A 16,467-nucleotide genomic window follows, 5' to 3' on the forward strand; every position below is an offset into this window, starting at 1 on the left:
TTTAAAAATTGCAAACTCATTAATCTTAATGTATATTTATTTAAAGCAAAGCAGTTTTTATAAAAGTGAAAGTGGCTTACTTTATTTATTTAAAAAGAAGAAAATATTTTAAAAGTGTCCATATTTATACATATAGAAGTATATATAATTATGTACACTCTTTTTCTTTTTTTTTTTTTTTTGTGCTTGTACATGTAGCACCTTGAACAAAACAAGCTTTGTATTGTTACTCTGCACGAGGAATTCAAATAAGTGAAATTTTTTGCAACAATGGTGAAGCTTGGGAAAATAAGTAAGAGGCAACCACTTAAGCAAAAATATGCCATTACGAAAAAAGTAGCAGCACATAAGAAGAAACTAAAAAAAATTATAAAAAAGACGAAAATTCATAATAGAAGAAGTACGAAGAAATCTTTGAAAATTCCAGAATGTATTTTTAAAAAAGATATATTAAATAATATAAAAATAATTTCTTCAACGAAGAAAAAAAAAAACAAGGAAGATGAGGAAATATGTAAGGAAGTTAGCTTAGAGAACTACGATGATTGCACATTACAAAATATGATGTATGCTTTGAACATCTCTCCGGAGGAAATTCCTCATGCGGACTTAACTAGTACTGTGAGTAGTGAAACTATGCAGAGCAATTTTGCCCATAGTAATAACGTCATTTCTGTGAAAACAACAGATGGGGACTTAATTTCTAGGGACCAAGCCGATTCAGGGATGAACAATTTTTACAATTACCTCGATTTAAACTTCGTCACAAAAATGCATATTTTTGAAAAAGCGAAGGAAGAACTGTATCCTATGCTAAAGGAAAAATATTTGCATGTGGATGACTTACTAGAAATCATAAGAAATTGTGATGCTATTTTTTACCTTGTCGATATAAGAAACCCATTAGTTTACCTGGAAGAAGACATAATCAATTTTATTAAAAAATGCAAAAAGGAAATAATTTTTATTTTAAATAAATGTGATTTAGTCGATAGTTCTCTAATCGAGCAGTGGCTATATTTTTTTCGCAATTTTTATTTAACCATACCTTTTACATGTTATGAAAGGAAGAATCCAACTTATTTATCTTCAGGCAGAAACAAACAAAACACAGATTGGTCACAAGGGAACTTGAATAATGTATCACATCACGGTACCAATAATAATATATATCTAACATCAATTATTAAAAGCTTTTTTAACACGAATAAGAAAATTACTTTTGGTGTAATTGGATATATATATACAGGAAGGAGTAGCTTCTTGCAACTAATACTACGTGCATTCAGTTGTACAAATCCTCGTAACAAAATAACTGCCATCAATGTTGCAGAAAACATAAATTTTTATTCAAAGTGTGGTATTATTTTAAGAAAAAATTTAAATGGTATTGGATTGATTAAGAAACTACATGTATTAAGTAACAATGAACGATTAGTTCTTTTAAGTGAATTTCTCCTAAGTTTAAGTGGTAAAAATTTAATAAAATGTTTACTATTTTTAAATCAAGAGGAACTTGCTAATAAGTACAAAAATTATTTTACAAAAAACATTGACAAAGAGGAAAAATTAGAAAAAAAAAAAGAAATTATTCGTCTAATATTTTTAAAACAACAAAATGGAAATGAACTTGAAAATGAAAATATTAATTCTAAAAATGTAACAAAAGTGTACAATAAATTATTTTTAAACAAAATCCCGTATTATGTCATTCCTAAGGAAAAATTATCTCTATCTCCTGAACAAAATAATAACCAGAATAATGATATCCGTAATATTTTTTCCCAAATTGTTTCTGACATCTACCCAAAAATTGATGACTTCATAATTTCTCAAAAAAAAAAGTTTGATGACTATATCATTATAAAAAGTGACAAATTTAATTATAACGTTTAGTAGGTTCTACACAATATGCAATCATCTTATCACATCCACGTTATAGAATGCATGTAATTATGAGGTCCCTATGCATATCCATTTCTTGCACGTATGCATACCCTCGTACACACATGAAATCACAAAATAATTCACTCCCTGGAATCAACATCTCTGCTTCTCAGCAAAACAAAAAAAAATAAAAGAAACAGTTTTTACTTAAAATAAAGGGTGTAGAATATGAATATAGACAGGGAAATTTTTTCTCATTCCTCGTAAATAGTGAAATATTTGTTTCATGCACATGCACATACAAAAACAGAAAAGGATATCATATCTCTATAACTCTCTAACAATCCCCCTCTACTTTTATAAAACTGGAAGAAGCACATTTCTGTGGATATCTAAACACCACAGACGAGAGGAAAAATAAGCCTTTTGACATTTTGTAGCAGTCATTTGATTTGTGTTATTACGTTATTATTTTTTTACCCTTTTTACCTGTTTTATTATTATTATTATTTTTCTACCCTTTTTACCTGTTTTATTATTATTATTTTTTTTTTAAAGTGTGTTCATGACCACCCCGTGCTGGCCACAAATTTCTGGGTTTATTTTATGCCAACTTTATTGATATGTAATTTGTTGAGGAGACATTTTTCAGTACACATATAAGAACAACCATCATTTGAGCATTTTTTTTTTTTTTTTTTCCATTCATTTAAAAAATATAGTTTTCAATTTCTTAATGATTGAAAATTTTTGTGGCCATTTCGAAAAATATGCATATGATTTATGTATGGGTAGTATAACGTGCAGAAAAAAAAATACGTCCACAATATTTACACGAAGGATATAGAAGTGTTATCCCAAAAATGAAATTAAACCCAAGTAGTCTGTTTTGTTTTCCACGCTCTCCTCATATAGTGAATTTGCTGAAGGGCAATTATTCATAAGACTTGATTTTTTTTTTTTTTTTTTTCTACTAAATTTATTTACGTACTCTTCGTGAAATGTACAAAAAGGTGAAGAATATTTATCTATCTTTACATAAATATTTTTTAAATTTATTTGCCAGAAAAATAAAACATTAATAGGACTCACTCTAAATGATTGATCTCATTCATATGCACTAATTGCATGATTAAAATTAAGTGCACAACGCAAAAGAAAAAAAGAAATGGAATAATGATAGGTAATAAATGCTACATGTGTAACACAACAGTCATGTACTAAAGATAAGTCCACATCTTTTGAAATGTTAAAAATTTTATAATTTTTCAAGTACAAAAAAAATAAAGTCACATGTAAATTATCATTTTTTTAAAGTAACATTTTTTTCTTTTTTGCTTTTATAATGAGTCCGCATGCGAATTCAACAAATATGCAAAATTTAATAGCAAATTTAAAACATATTTCAAAATTACTCATATGTTTCATGACAATTTCGTAACAACTAAACAACAAAAAAAAGAACGCAAGAATTGTAATTACAGATATGAATTGTTATACATTGTATATGCATTTCCATATAAGCATGCGGACTTATATATCTAATATTAGTTCATGAAAATTATTCACACAGCTGGATCATTACAGAAAAGAATACTCAACCAACAAATTCTTATTCACCTTATCCTAACAGTTATAAAATTACTTCAAATATATTTTGCATTATTAAAAAAAAAAAAAAAAAAAAAAAAATACTTAAAGCAGATAGCTAAAACGAAGAGAGAAAAAAACCCGTCACCTTAAAATGTTCACTCTCTGTAAAGGTTACAGTGATGATGATGATGAGAAAGAAGAAACAGATATAATCAATTCAGTGTCTGAAAATAAAAAATCGTTTGAAGATAAAATATCATATTATAAATTAAAGGGGAAAGATGAAAGAGGTCATATAACTATTTATACAAATTTAGGTGAATTTGAAATAGAATTGTATTGGTATCATAGCCCTAAAACATGTTTCAATTTTTATTCACTATGTGATATGGGATATTATGATAACACTATATTTCATAGAATTATACCGAACTATATTATACAAGGTGGTGATCCCACAGGGACAGGAAAAGGTGGGAAAAGTATTTATGGAGAATATTTTGAAGACGAAATAAATAAAGAATTAAAACACACAGGTGCTGGTATATTAAGCATGTCTAATAATGGTCCAAATACCAATTCTTCGCAGTTTTTTATAACCTTATGTCCTTTGCCACATTTGGATGGCAAACACACAATTTTTGCAAGGGTTAGCAAAAACTTCACTTGCATAGAAAATATCGCGTCAGTCAAAACAACTGCAACGAATAAACCAATTTTTGATGTCAAAATTTTGCGAACATCCACAGCCGTAAATGTTGATTGATGAGTCGAAGCGAGATAACCTATGAACGTTAGTAATTTCCCCAAATGATATAATGTTTCTTCCTATACAATCGTCAATTCCAAACTTGCACAGCCCTTACATATGTGTACCAGTAAACCAACCAACCTTGAAAGATGACATATATATATTGCCTTAGTATAATTAATGTGCATGTCCATAAATCTATATTGCTTTGCTCATATTGATTTCCATTTGTTAAGTAAAAATGATTATTCTTCATTAATCGTTTTTATTTTTATTGTAATTACCATGGAATTCTAATTAGTTTGCTTTGAATATTTTATTTATTTTATTATTTATTGTTTTTTTGTCAGATTATTTTATTTTATTGTTTTATTTATTGTTTTTTTGTCAGATTATTTTATTTTATTGTTTTATTTATTGTTTTTTTGTCAGATTATTTTATTTTATTGTTTTATTTTATTTTTTTTTTTTTGCTAATTTATTTATTTTTTTTTTTTTTTTTTTCCTTTTCACTAAAAATGGAAGTACATGTGAAGCAAGCATCATGTTTCTCTATTTTGAAATTTTTTTTTTGGGATATTTTTTTTATTTTTAAAAGTTCAACATAAATTAATTGTTGAGGAAAAATAATATTCTTTAAAATAAAACACTCCTTGTATGTAGCCTTTAAACAGCACATACCTTCCCTCTGTATTTTTCAGTATTATATCATTTCTCAGTTATTTTTCCACTTTTCGATATATGGGGTTTAATTTTTAAAGGTAATAAAATGATCGTAGCCATATTAAAGTGCACGTTTGTCCGTGGCCAAAGAGAAGGTTAAGTTAATGATATTTTGTAAGCAATCCAAAAAGTAAATCATTAAAATATAACAATAAATGGAAGAAGCAGTAAAATTACAAAATAAGGAATAAGAAGGGAGAAAAAAAAAAAAAAAAAAAAAACGCAGGAACCTTTTCGAAACAGCGTTTGATGTGTCATTCCTTGCAAACACTATCCCTCCCCAATTTATGGATGTGCTGATACCACACAGCATAAAAAGTGTAGTAGAGTATCCATTCCTTGGTGACATATTTGTTCAAATTTATAATTCCATATGAGCATTTACTAATTTTGGACACCTACTCTCGAATGAAAAAAAAATAAACATGAACCCAGCACTACGTTGTACATAATATATATAGCATATACATATTCTGATGTGTCTGCTTACTCACAATCGTACATACGTGATCAACCACCTTATAAATAGTAAAAGTTATCCCGGAATAGTCACATATATCGACTGAGATTTCGTCATTTCATCTTATAAAAAGGTAATATATATAAATGAACCAGTAACAAAATGATAAATGATGAAGACTTGAGCCTAGAATCCTTCAAGCGGTTAAAAGATCTAGAGGAAAAAATAAACGGAAAAACAGAAAATAATGAGAAGAAAAAGGAAACAGATAACAATGTAAAAAGTTTTATGAAACTAAAACTTTTAGAAAATTCATTACCTCAAATTGTCAAGAAAAAATTGAAGTCCATGAAAATTGACAATATGAAAGATCTGAAAAAATTAACTGTCACTAAGAAGAAGAAATTTTTTGTGAAAATTTTGGAAAACAAAGATTTAAAGCGGCAAAAGAAGAAGAAGTAGAAACAGAAACTGAAGCAGAAACAGAAAAATAAGAATAAATCCAAATTTGCAAAGTACTTCCACAGATGGTTCGTAAAGAAATTTGTTAGTATCAAATGCCAGGCATATTTCTTATATACGACATGATCTACGTGCATACTTTATGGCTTATATTTGGAAAATTTACTCTCTCCATATGTACACAGATACATGTGCAGATAGTGTACTGTATAAATTTCCCTTTTTTTTTTTTTTTTTTTTTTTTTTTTTTGAACCCAGTTAATATAATTATGCATTGAAAGTATAATTATTTATTTATTTTTATTTGTTTAAATCTTTATATATCCAATATTTGCAAATTCGTACATACTTTCACACATATGTAATGTGTGTACATGTACTAACTGAATTTGAGCCGGGATATCTTGGTATGTCTCCTTCCAGTCAAATTTGTCACCATTCAATGGTATTATTTTCCGTGTATTTTTGACAACATTTTTACCTGAACCATAATATAAACAGAAAAACAAAATGAAGGTAATTTTTTTTTATAATAAATAATTACTACTTAGGATATGTGGACATACGAGGATGGAATAGACCTTCATTTTTGAGAGACATCCAAAAATACACGGATATATATGAATACACATACATATATTCATGTGTTCATATGTTTTTGTGAAATATATACATATGCATAGGTTATGTCTTCTTTTTTTTTTTTTTTTTTTTTACAAAAACTGCTGATATATTCCATATTTACCTATGTTAATAAGGAACTCGTTTAGCTCATACAGTGTACAATTTTCACACTCCTTAATAGAAGACAAAATGTTTGTGGAAAAGTTATCAATATCCTAGGTTGAAAATAAAAAAAAAAAAACGTTACAAAATGGGTTGAAATGCCAAAGGAGAGACGTAAAATAATTGTAGATTGAATAAAAAAAAAAAAAAATTATCCAACGCGTGTTTTTTCTCCCTTTTTCTATTTGTTCATCCTTACCGTATTCACTTGAACAGTTTTTTCGAAACTTTTGGATGTTTTAAAATTGATATTTGCATCTTCGAAATATGTAAGAACTATATCTATAGTGCCCTAAAAAAAAAAAAATGAAAACAGAAAATTGCCTTTTTCGATTTATTGTGTGAGAAATAATTTGAGCTCAGGAATTTATGCGTGTACACGCTTGTGCATATCAAAATAGGACAAAATAAGAGGCCCTTAAATTTGTTTTTTACCCTTATGAGTACTTCTTCATCCGTTGTTAAAAATTTCACATTCCAGGTACTCCTCCATGAACTGGCACTGCAAGAGGAAACAAAATATAGAGTATTTCTATCACTATATGATTAATCAAATTTTTTGACTACAAAGTTTTAGTGATTTTTTTTTTTCTCTTTCTTTAATCGTTCTCTTTTTTTTTTTTTTTACTGAAAATTCTTTAAATAGTGTCTGTCACAACATATTATTAGGATGAGGTTAAATCTGCCTGCGTTCTCTGAAGCGTACACAGAAGAACTACATTTCACATTTAGTCCATTCTTCGATTTTATATTAACAGTTGGATAATTTATCGTTTGTAGTTCGTTCCATTTCGAATAATGCACTTGGACATATTCCTCCAACTTTTCACTACATTTTTTTCTATTATATGAAGCAAATTGGGGAATTGGGGGGGAAGTGTAATGGTTGAGGGATGACAAAGGAAAAAGAACAAAAATAAGCATGAGTTAAAATTATGCTTATCTTATTTCCTTCCTTGTTTATATAGAATAAAGTGAAATAATATCTCCCTTTTTATGCACATTTGTCAAACCTATAATTTTCCAAGAGTTCAGGATAGCTCAAAAATTCCAGACTTGTCATTGTGTTTACGTTCTAACGAATAAAAAGAAAGTTCAGAAATTTCTCAAAAGTTGAAGGAAAGAATCGTGTAATGCACCATTTTTTTTTTTTTTTTTAAGAAATTGCAAATGTCTGTACCTTCTTCATGTGGTTTACAATTAGCAAAGATTTCAGCTTTGGATGAATGTAAGAATTGTCAATTTTTGCTTCTTCACAGGTGATGACCTTCAATTGTAAAAGTTATATGAGTGTGTATGTGTTTGATACATGTGCATTCATATGTTCATTTATGAGTATAGCATACATTTATACATTTTTACGTATATATTTTTTTATAATCACACAAATATGTGATTTGTATTTTGTTGCAATCTTAGAACAACAATAGCAATCCTATTTATTTAACATAGACATGCACTTGTACATATTCATCATCCGCAACGGGAATGAGGGCATAACTTTTTTCATTGTGATTTGCCACAGCTTCTTCAATTGAATTGAGGATGGCTGCACTGGTTCCAAATAAAGTTTTCAGATCTGCGTAAAAGTATCCAAATGGATTTAGTAATTTATGAACATTCATAAAAAATAAGAACATATACACAGCAGCATTGGTAAATAGGATACACTCCTGAGTGCATATATCTGACGCAGTTTTGTGTATTGTCGAATTTTATCTCTTCACACCTGACACTAAGTCGGCTATTTTCACAGGAGGAGAGTTTAATAAAACATGTCTAATAAAATTTTTCTTTTCATTTAATGAACTTTCCATTTTATCATCCTTATTTAGAAGTACACATAGTTTGGCAATACTGTCGTCAGTTGTTCAGGTCTATATTTAAAAATACTTATTTAAAGAGTGTTTAGCATTTAAAAAAAAAAAAAAAAAAAAAAAAAAAAAAACTTTCCTCAATCTTATAAAACTTATAATAGTGAACAAGTATTCTTAAAAAGTAAAGGAATAATTCAAACATGAGTTGCTCAAAAATTAACATTTCCGCATTTTATTTATGTCCACTAACACTTTCATCTTTCTTCATTTCAAACAATTAATTAAATAGGATAGCAAATGAATGGAAGCAATAGAGAGATCGTCGTAAAACAAAATAAAAAATAATAAATGTACATTATTTCATTAAACGCTCAATTCTGCATGGCACAAACCGATTTTGCTTTTCTCAAAAAAAAAAAAAAAAAAAAAGAAAGAAAATATTCCCTACATAGTGACAAAATTCCACAATCCTTGTGCACACACGCGCTTTCGTAAAGTTGTACATTTCATTGCTCCAAATTTAGCAAATTGCTCTATGTCCAAAAATTTCACGAAAAATCAACAAAACAATTTGACTATTATTATTGATAAGACAAAGCAACTTAAAAAAAACGCTTAAATTATTTCCTCTTTTTTGTAAGAACATAAGGAACGGGCTTTTTCAAAGAAATAAAATTAAATTCAGATGAAAAATATATTCTCATTATTGTTGCCAGTAAACAAAATGTAAGAAAATTTAGGAACAGATTCAGAATTCATTGTTATTAAAAAAAAAAAAATAATAATAATAAAGTTGCAAGAATGTGTAAAATGATAAAGCAAAATAACGGAACGTCTAATATCTAGCACTATAATGAAAAAACGAAAAAAAATTAATAATTCTAGAAAAAACTATATCAGTAAAGAAAATATAAATTTTAATAACGGTATATATATATAAAAGGGAAAAAAGGCAAAAAACAGACATTATGTGTGTACATATAGCCCTTTTTGAAGATACACACATATATATACATATATCTACCTTGCCCATGCCAGGATAAAGAGATTTTACGATATAAAGAGTAAGAAGCACGAAAAAAAGTAAAATGAAAAAATAGAAATAAGCAATGTGTGTATATGTTATAAAAATATATGCGTATAGAACAAAGGCTACTCAAAAAATGGGAATAAAAAAAAAAAAAAAAACAAGTTCACAAAAAAATATTCGATTATTTATCTGATCCCAAATTTCTTTTAATAGTAGAATATTGTCACCTCGCACTGTGAACACATTTAAAAAATTCTGAGAACTTCCATAAAATCATTCATATAACATTCTTTTAGCAACTAAATTTTATTGGTACCGTTTCTTCTGACGCTTTTTCGATATAATCCTTACTGTGGCGCTTTATGAAATTTATGCCATCTCCTTTTCTATTGTCTGAAATTTGAGATAACAGGTAGGACATGTTCAATTAGGTACGAAATTTTAAGTTTACATATTATCAGAATATACTTACATGTGGGAATACACATTTGTTGATAAGTGGATATGTATGGACACACTATTATGTGCTTCTGATGCAATAAGGACGTGAAAAAAAAAAAAAAAAATAATAATAAAATAATGGGTCATAACAAATGCGTCGAAATCCATAATTTGAAAATTTACCTATGGGAAGAAACCACAAGAAGGGAGATTCACCGAAGACTTCCTTAAAATTTTGGTACATTCCTTTATTGTAGTATTTCTGTGAGATGGGTGGAAGAAATTTACGCATAAAGACAAGCATGAGTATGCATGTATGCAATAAGAACACATTGGCATAAGCATAAGGGCACTAACAAATTTGCACGAACATATAAAGTTCAACATTATTGAAAATAATTTATTACTGAATATGACTGATTTCGGTAGTTTGTCTGTTTCTCGCAAAATTCGATTGTAGTCATTGCCCTAAACATAAGCCTACGGGAAAAAAAAAAAAAAAATGAATAAATAATAATAAAATAAGACGAATAAACAGAATAAAAAAGAAAACGTATAATTCAAAAAATTGGCTTGTTCATTGTAAAAAAAAAAAAAAAAAAAAAAAAAAAAAAAAAAAAAAAAAAAAAAAAAAAAAAAAAAAAAAAAAAAAACGAAAAAAAAAAAAAAAAAAAAAAACGTAAAATTCAAAAAATTGGCTTGTTCATTGTAAAAAAAAAAAAAAAAAAAAAAAAAAAACGCAAGTAAAATCACAAACAAAATCACATATTAAACTATTTATTTTTATTTACCATATGTGAAAAAATAAGAAACATGTGATGATAATCGCTAGGAATGAGTTTAATGTTTCTCCAAATAATAGTAAAAATAACTCATTAAAGGGTGTCTAAATGAGGGAAAAAAAAAAAAAAAAAAAAAAAATTAAATTGTACCAATAAATAACTATTTCGAAGTGATTATCCTTGTCAATTTGAAAATACAAAAAGTTTAAACTCTATTTTGTCTATTCTTCTGATTATATAATCAACTCAATTTTGTGTGCTATATCCATTTCCTATAACACACATGGATAAGTTTATCTACTAGTGTCCTCCAAAAAAAAATTTCCTAAATGATAAACAAAAGTTAATAAAGATTATTTACCTCTCTGTGACTTATGGCATCCCGAACCGTATTGAACATGGTGATTGAAACGAAAACAGTAGTTACACAACAATATATTAAGGAAAGCATAAAATATTTGTGATTATTATATCCAACACAATTATATATCCAAGGACAATGGTGATCCATTTTTAATATGCACGTTTTACAAACACGACAATGATGAGTTCTGTCAGGTTTAAATTTACAACACCACTTACAATATCGTCTTTCTCCTGTTTTCTTCTTTTCTAATAAATAATTATCCATATGATCTACAAAATTTTCTTGATGATCTTTAATATCCCATTCATCGGTGTTTGGAATTGCCCCTGGTGCTACTACTATGGATAGGATGTAATTCACCAAGTACATTATCAAGAAAAAGTGAAAAATTACTACTTCTACTATTCCTCTGCAGAGAAAAACAAGTGAAATGGAATAATAGAAAATTCAGGAATAAATTTTGTAAATTAACAATGTAATATATTCACACACTAGCACAGAAAAAAAAAAAAAAAAAAAAAACGATTAACGCAGTAAAATTAAATTCCTATTTTATTCATCAAAATTCCACTAAATAAGGAAAACATGTAATGTCATATACACAGCCTCACATAAAACATTGTACTCATAAACATACCTCTTCATATCATAATTTACGTACTCCTTCCTGTGACTTTTCATGATTAGTGGTAAACAGTGGTACTACAAGGAAAAGGATAAAAAATTCGAAATAATCATTTTTGCATTTTAAAAAGAAATAAATAATAATCATTTAAATTTTTTTTTTTCTTTTTTTTTTTTTTTTTTTTTCACGTAGGATTTTGTTAAAAAAATTCTCATTTAGCATCATGATAAATGAACATTTCTATAATGGAGTCTTCCTATTTTCTATATAACTATCACTAGAAAATCTTTTACAATTCACTTACCATTATATATATGAGGTAAATTACAAATAAAATAAGAAAAATGAAAAATACAGGTAACATTCTAACAAATTTACTTTTGTTATTTTGTATTGTGAACATTTCTGTTGTGTTATTCTGCTTCTCATACTGTTCAGAGGTATATTCATACTTGTGTTCGTTATTGAACCCTGTAATAACTTCCTCATTAGTAGCCTTACTGGATTTGTCTACAGTTGAAGCTTCTCCTATTATTTCTTCTTTTACATTCTTTGTTACTTTTAAGATGCACTTATCTTCGGAATATTTTCTGCTATTCTCGCTTTTCTTTTTCTTCTGTTTATTTTTCTATAAATGATCATGTGAAAGAAGAGAATTTTATGTGGAGAAATTTATGGATAAAATTTATAGGTAAAAAATCCACGACACTCCCAATAAATAAATTGAAATAACATAAATTTTTATGCATTCTTTAACTATACTGGGGCACAAAAAAATAATGTAAATCGAAAAGGAAAGTTAGGCAGAAGTAATATCATAATGTAGCAATGCAAAGGTGCAACAAAAAGAAATACAATAAATAAGTCGAATATACACACCACGTTCGAGTATTTAATTATTTGTTTATTTTATTTTATTTTGGCTTTCCATCATACGCACCTTCGTTTTCTTTTTTGTATCACCACTAGAGTCCGCTTTGTCTGTTATCACAGTTATTTTACTATCATCGTCTAAAATATTTCCCGTATTTTTTTCTCCATTTGCATTTAACATTTTATATATAATGTTAAAAAGAGTGATAAAGGGGAAAGGAGGATAATAAGGTAATATGTGTTCCTCTATATTATGTGTAACATAATGATTTTATTTTTTTATTTTTTTTTGTTTTTTTCCTGTTTCTTCTTCTATTGCTATTACTACTTCTGCTTTGTTCCTTTTTCTCGTTAATCTACTTAACATGTATCTTCCGTTAGAATTTTAAGTTTCGGTTACATATCTTTTACACTATTTATGCTTAATTATTCCATTCACACATATATACATAGTTGCACCAATATAATCGGGCACATAAATAGAGTTTAGTTTCTATTTATGTGTTTTATTGTTCTCTTCAGCGTTGTTCTGATTGGAGAAAATCGGGTAAAATCAATTTTTTAATTGTAAGAAAAATAATGAAATGGAAAGAAAAACGGGAAAGCACATTAGAAAATTGATAATCGAATATGTTGATGATTTAACTTTTCTATTAATTGTTTAACTTGTCTATTGATTGTTTAACTTTGTCTATTAATTGTTTAACTTGTCTATTGATTGTTTAACTTTGTCTATTGATTGTTTAACTTGTCTATTGATTGTTTAACTTGTCTATTGATTGTCTAACTTTGTCTATTGATTAACTTGTGTATTGATTGTCTAACTTTGTCTATTGATTGTTTAACTTGTCTATTGATTGTCTAACATGTCTATTGATTGTTTAACTTGTATATTGATTGTCTAACATGTCTATTGATTGTCTAACATGTCTATTGATTGTTTAGTTTGCTTACTAGATGCCTAATATATGTACTTGCAGGCAAAAAGTAGCGTCAGAAAGAAATGCATATATTCACAAACAAACAAATGAAACATGAAAAATTTTTTTTTTTTTTTTTTATGGATACATATTAGTATATATGTACGCACATGCATTGTACGTTCCACCCAATATGCTATAACAATTTTATACAAAAATTAATTTCGTAAAAATAAATGATATTATACCAAAAACTACATGCGTAAAAATACAGTAGTAAACATAAAAATCTAAAAAAGAAAAAAAAAAAATTTACATAAAGAAAATAAATTACGTTAAAAATTAGTATATACAAACAAACAAAGGTTTTTTTTTTTTTTTTTTTTTTTTTTAAAGCTATAAATAATTAAATAAAAAACGGGAAAAAAAAAAAAAAAAATAGAACGGAAAATAATACTAAAGAGCGTGCAGGTGGGGGGAAATTCCTTTCCTTTTTACACACATATTTAATTATTATATTTGCAAAATGTCATATATGTATCTTTTCCTAAGGTAAGACGGATAAATATTGTGTAACAAGTAGTATGGGGGATTATTGCAAAGTATTACACAAAGGGAAACTATGAAAAGTATGTAAATTCTCATGATTAAATAATCATGACTTAGTGCGTATGATTATGTTACGTATAACTAAGCAGGTGTAACTGAGAAAGCTTAATCAAATATAATTAACCAATGTTGCGAAAAAACATACTTAAACAAAAAGGTACCCCATTGATTTTTGTCAAAAAAAAAAAAAAAAAAAAAAAAAAGTAATATAAGACTGGAAATATAAACACTTATTGATGCTAAGCGGATAAATGTTTTTTTCATGTAGCTGTATAAAGTGGTTAAGGATCATTACATCAGATCATTTGTCCAGAGAATAAAAAATACGTAATCAAAATTGTGCTTAAAAAAGTGTTGTAACAAAGGTGTGCTCATGAAAATGTAAAAAGGTAAAAAAAAATTAAAGTAATGTGACTTATATCTCAGTTATTTCAGTTTTTCTTTTTACACATAAAGTTTAGGAACATTGAAAAGTGAAGAATAAAATGTCATAAAATTTTTAGAAGGGGTGATGGTGATCCAGATAAAGGACATTATATTATAATGAGTTTACATATGTGTATGTACAGGTGGATATATACGTAAAATGGCATATTGAGCATAATCGTTGGTATGAACAATATCCCAAGTAAATATAAATTTGTTCACAAGGGAAGGGGGGGAGGCAACTGAACAGCTCGAAATGAATGTTACAGGAGGTAGACAAAAAAATAAAATAAAAAAAAGTCTTTTATGTGCTCACAGTAGTCATGTTTAATATCCAAAATATTAATGGCATAAATTCTAAATATTAATCAAGAGAAATGCCTATTTTTCATTTCTATCTGTTAAAAAAAAAAAAAAAAAAATCATTACGAAATGTTTTCGCGTGAAAAACTTTTTTCAGGCTAAACTGCTTTCCTCTGTTACATTACAATACTGCTTTATACTGCTTTATACTGCTTTAGTTCTGTTTTCTTTTTTTTCATGTTATATATTCTCCTTTCTTTTGCTTTTTAATTGCTTCTATATAGCTTTTAAAGTACTTTTTGAAGGAAAAGTTGACATATAAAAAAAAAAAAACTTAATTCAGTATATCTATCTTTTGACACATTATATAAGTATGTAAACGCATATTCCCGTAATTATACAACTAAACATGTACGCATGATTCACCTTTACAGTTTTTAATTTATAACAAAGTTTTTTTCAAGAGATGAATTTGATTTCTCATTTTACATTTTTTTTATTTTTTACTTTAATTTTCATTTTCTTCTTTGTTGTTGTTCACTATGTATATAGGACATTATAAAAAGAAAAAAAGTGTAAAAGGAAAGCAAAAAGACGAGGAAAAAGAAGGGTTAAAGTTGTAAAATAATGCACACGTAAGCATTTAAAAAATGGTGTTTTCCAATAAATTTTTAAAATCGTCATTTATTTTTTTTTGACGTCTTCGTTTTGTATATTAATAAGACTATTTTTTTTTTTTTTTTTTTTTTTTCACTTCTATTATGTCAACTATCCTGAATTTCTTTGGCTATTTATTCAATGCTTCACTTCGCTTTTTCGTTTCTTCACTTTGTTTTTCCCATTTTTAAACACTAATAGACAAGTTAATTTACCCTCACTGCGGGAATTGCAACATCAGAAGATTAATTCAGAATTAAATAAAAACAACTCACCGTTGGATTCCATTTAACAATTTTGCAACTTTCACTACTTGATTGACATTATTTCCCTTTTTTTCCTCCCTGTATAATGAGAAAAAATAACTTCATCATGAAAATCGCTGTGACGAAAGGAAAGAAAACAATGAATCGTGTTTCATTTAAATTTTTTTTCCCATTTCTTTCAGCACGCGAAAATGTGCGTGTATGAATTTGAAGAAATGTATACGATTTTCCCCCATTTTCACTCATAAATTTTTCGTGCTAATCTATTCACATCGTCGATTTTTTTTTTTTTTTCTTTTATTTTTTTCGCGACAAATTATGATTACATGGAGCCAATACATCCATATTCGTACGTATCCACATGGAAGGTGTATAATTACAGGTGCGCATTCACATGGTGAGACCATACATTTTGAATTCGATAAACTAGAATAGAAAAATTTTTAAAATCTTCAAAATATGTATACAGGATAATACACTATTGGTGGAGTACTTTTTTTTTATCTGATACATCTATCATTGCATAATCGAAAAAAAAGGTTTAACTAGGTATTAATTTCACACATATTTACTGCAAACATTTTGTTAAGATGTATTCTGCAGAAATTAAAAAAAAGGAAGAATTGCAAAATGAGACATGTTCTATAAACTACTCCCTCATTATCTATACTTTTTTTTTTTTTTTTTTT

General features: G+C 27.3%; 5 protein-coding genes across 5 annotated transcripts; 3 read left to right on the forward strand and 2 right to left on the reverse strand.

The window, feature by feature from the left end:
- Window positions 1-270: 270 nt before the first annotated feature.
- On the forward strand, window positions 271-1,896 carry PGO_100250 (hypothetical protein, conserved; the record flags this gene model as incomplete). Its single annotated transcript, XM_028688059.1, has 1 exon — window positions 271-1,896. One exon carries the CDS (start codon window positions 271-273, stop codon window positions 1,894-1,896), a length of 1,626 nt encoding a protein of 541 aa, XP_028543860.1.
- Window positions 1,897-3,631: 1,735 nt separating this feature from the next.
- On the forward strand, window positions 3,632-4,246 carry PGO_100260 (cyclophilin; the record flags this gene model as incomplete). The annotated part of the gene is made up of 1 exon (XM_028688060.1): window positions 3,632-4,246. One exon carries the CDS (start codon window positions 3,632-3,634, stop codon window positions 4,244-4,246), a length of 615 nt encoding a protein of 204 aa, XP_028543861.1.
- A 1,330-nt stretch (window positions 4,247-5,576) lies between these two features.
- On the forward strand, window positions 5,577-5,876 carry PGO_100270 (hypothetical protein, conserved; the record flags this gene model as incomplete). The annotated part of the gene is made up of 1 exon (XM_028688061.1): window positions 5,577-5,876. The coding sequence occupies one exon, from the start codon at window positions 5,577-5,579 to the stop codon at window positions 5,874-5,876; it is 300 nt and encodes a 99-aa protein (XP_028543862.1).
- Window positions 5,877-6,184: 308 nt separating this feature from the next.
- Window positions 6,185-8,479, reverse strand: PGO_100280 (F-actin capping protein, alpha subunit; the record flags this gene model as incomplete). The annotated part of the gene is made up of 9 exons (XM_028688062.1): window positions 6,185-6,357; window positions 6,622-6,715; window positions 6,862-6,954; window positions 7,098-7,164; window positions 7,291-7,503; window positions 7,676-7,737; window positions 7,843-7,929; window positions 8,129-8,241; window positions 8,392-8,479. The coding sequence occupies 9 exons, from the start codon at window positions 8,477-8,479 to the stop codon at window positions 6,185-6,187; spliced, it is 990 nt and encodes a 329-aa protein (XP_028543863.1).
- A 1,322-nt stretch (window positions 8,480-9,801) lies between these two features.
- On the reverse strand, window positions 9,802-12,778 carry PGO_100290 (palmitoyltransferase; the record flags this gene model as incomplete). The annotated part of the gene is made up of 8 exons (XM_028688063.1): window positions 9,802-9,902; window positions 10,134-10,212; window positions 10,358-10,430; window positions 10,742-10,836; window positions 11,094-11,508; window positions 11,737-11,801; window positions 12,029-12,352; window positions 12,665-12,778. 8 exons carry the CDS (start codon window positions 12,776-12,778, stop codon window positions 9,802-9,804), a joined length of 1,266 nt encoding a protein of 421 aa, XP_028543864.1.
- Between the last annotated feature and the right edge of the window lie 3,689 nt (window positions 12,779-16,467).

The sequence above is a fragment of the Plasmodium gonderi genome (assembly GCF_002157705.1).
Source record: "Plasmodium gonderi DNA, contig: Chr10, whole genome shotgun sequence".
NCBI classification, from domain to species: domain Eukaryota; phylum Apicomplexa; class Aconoidasida; order Haemosporida; family Plasmodiidae; genus Plasmodium; species Plasmodium gonderi.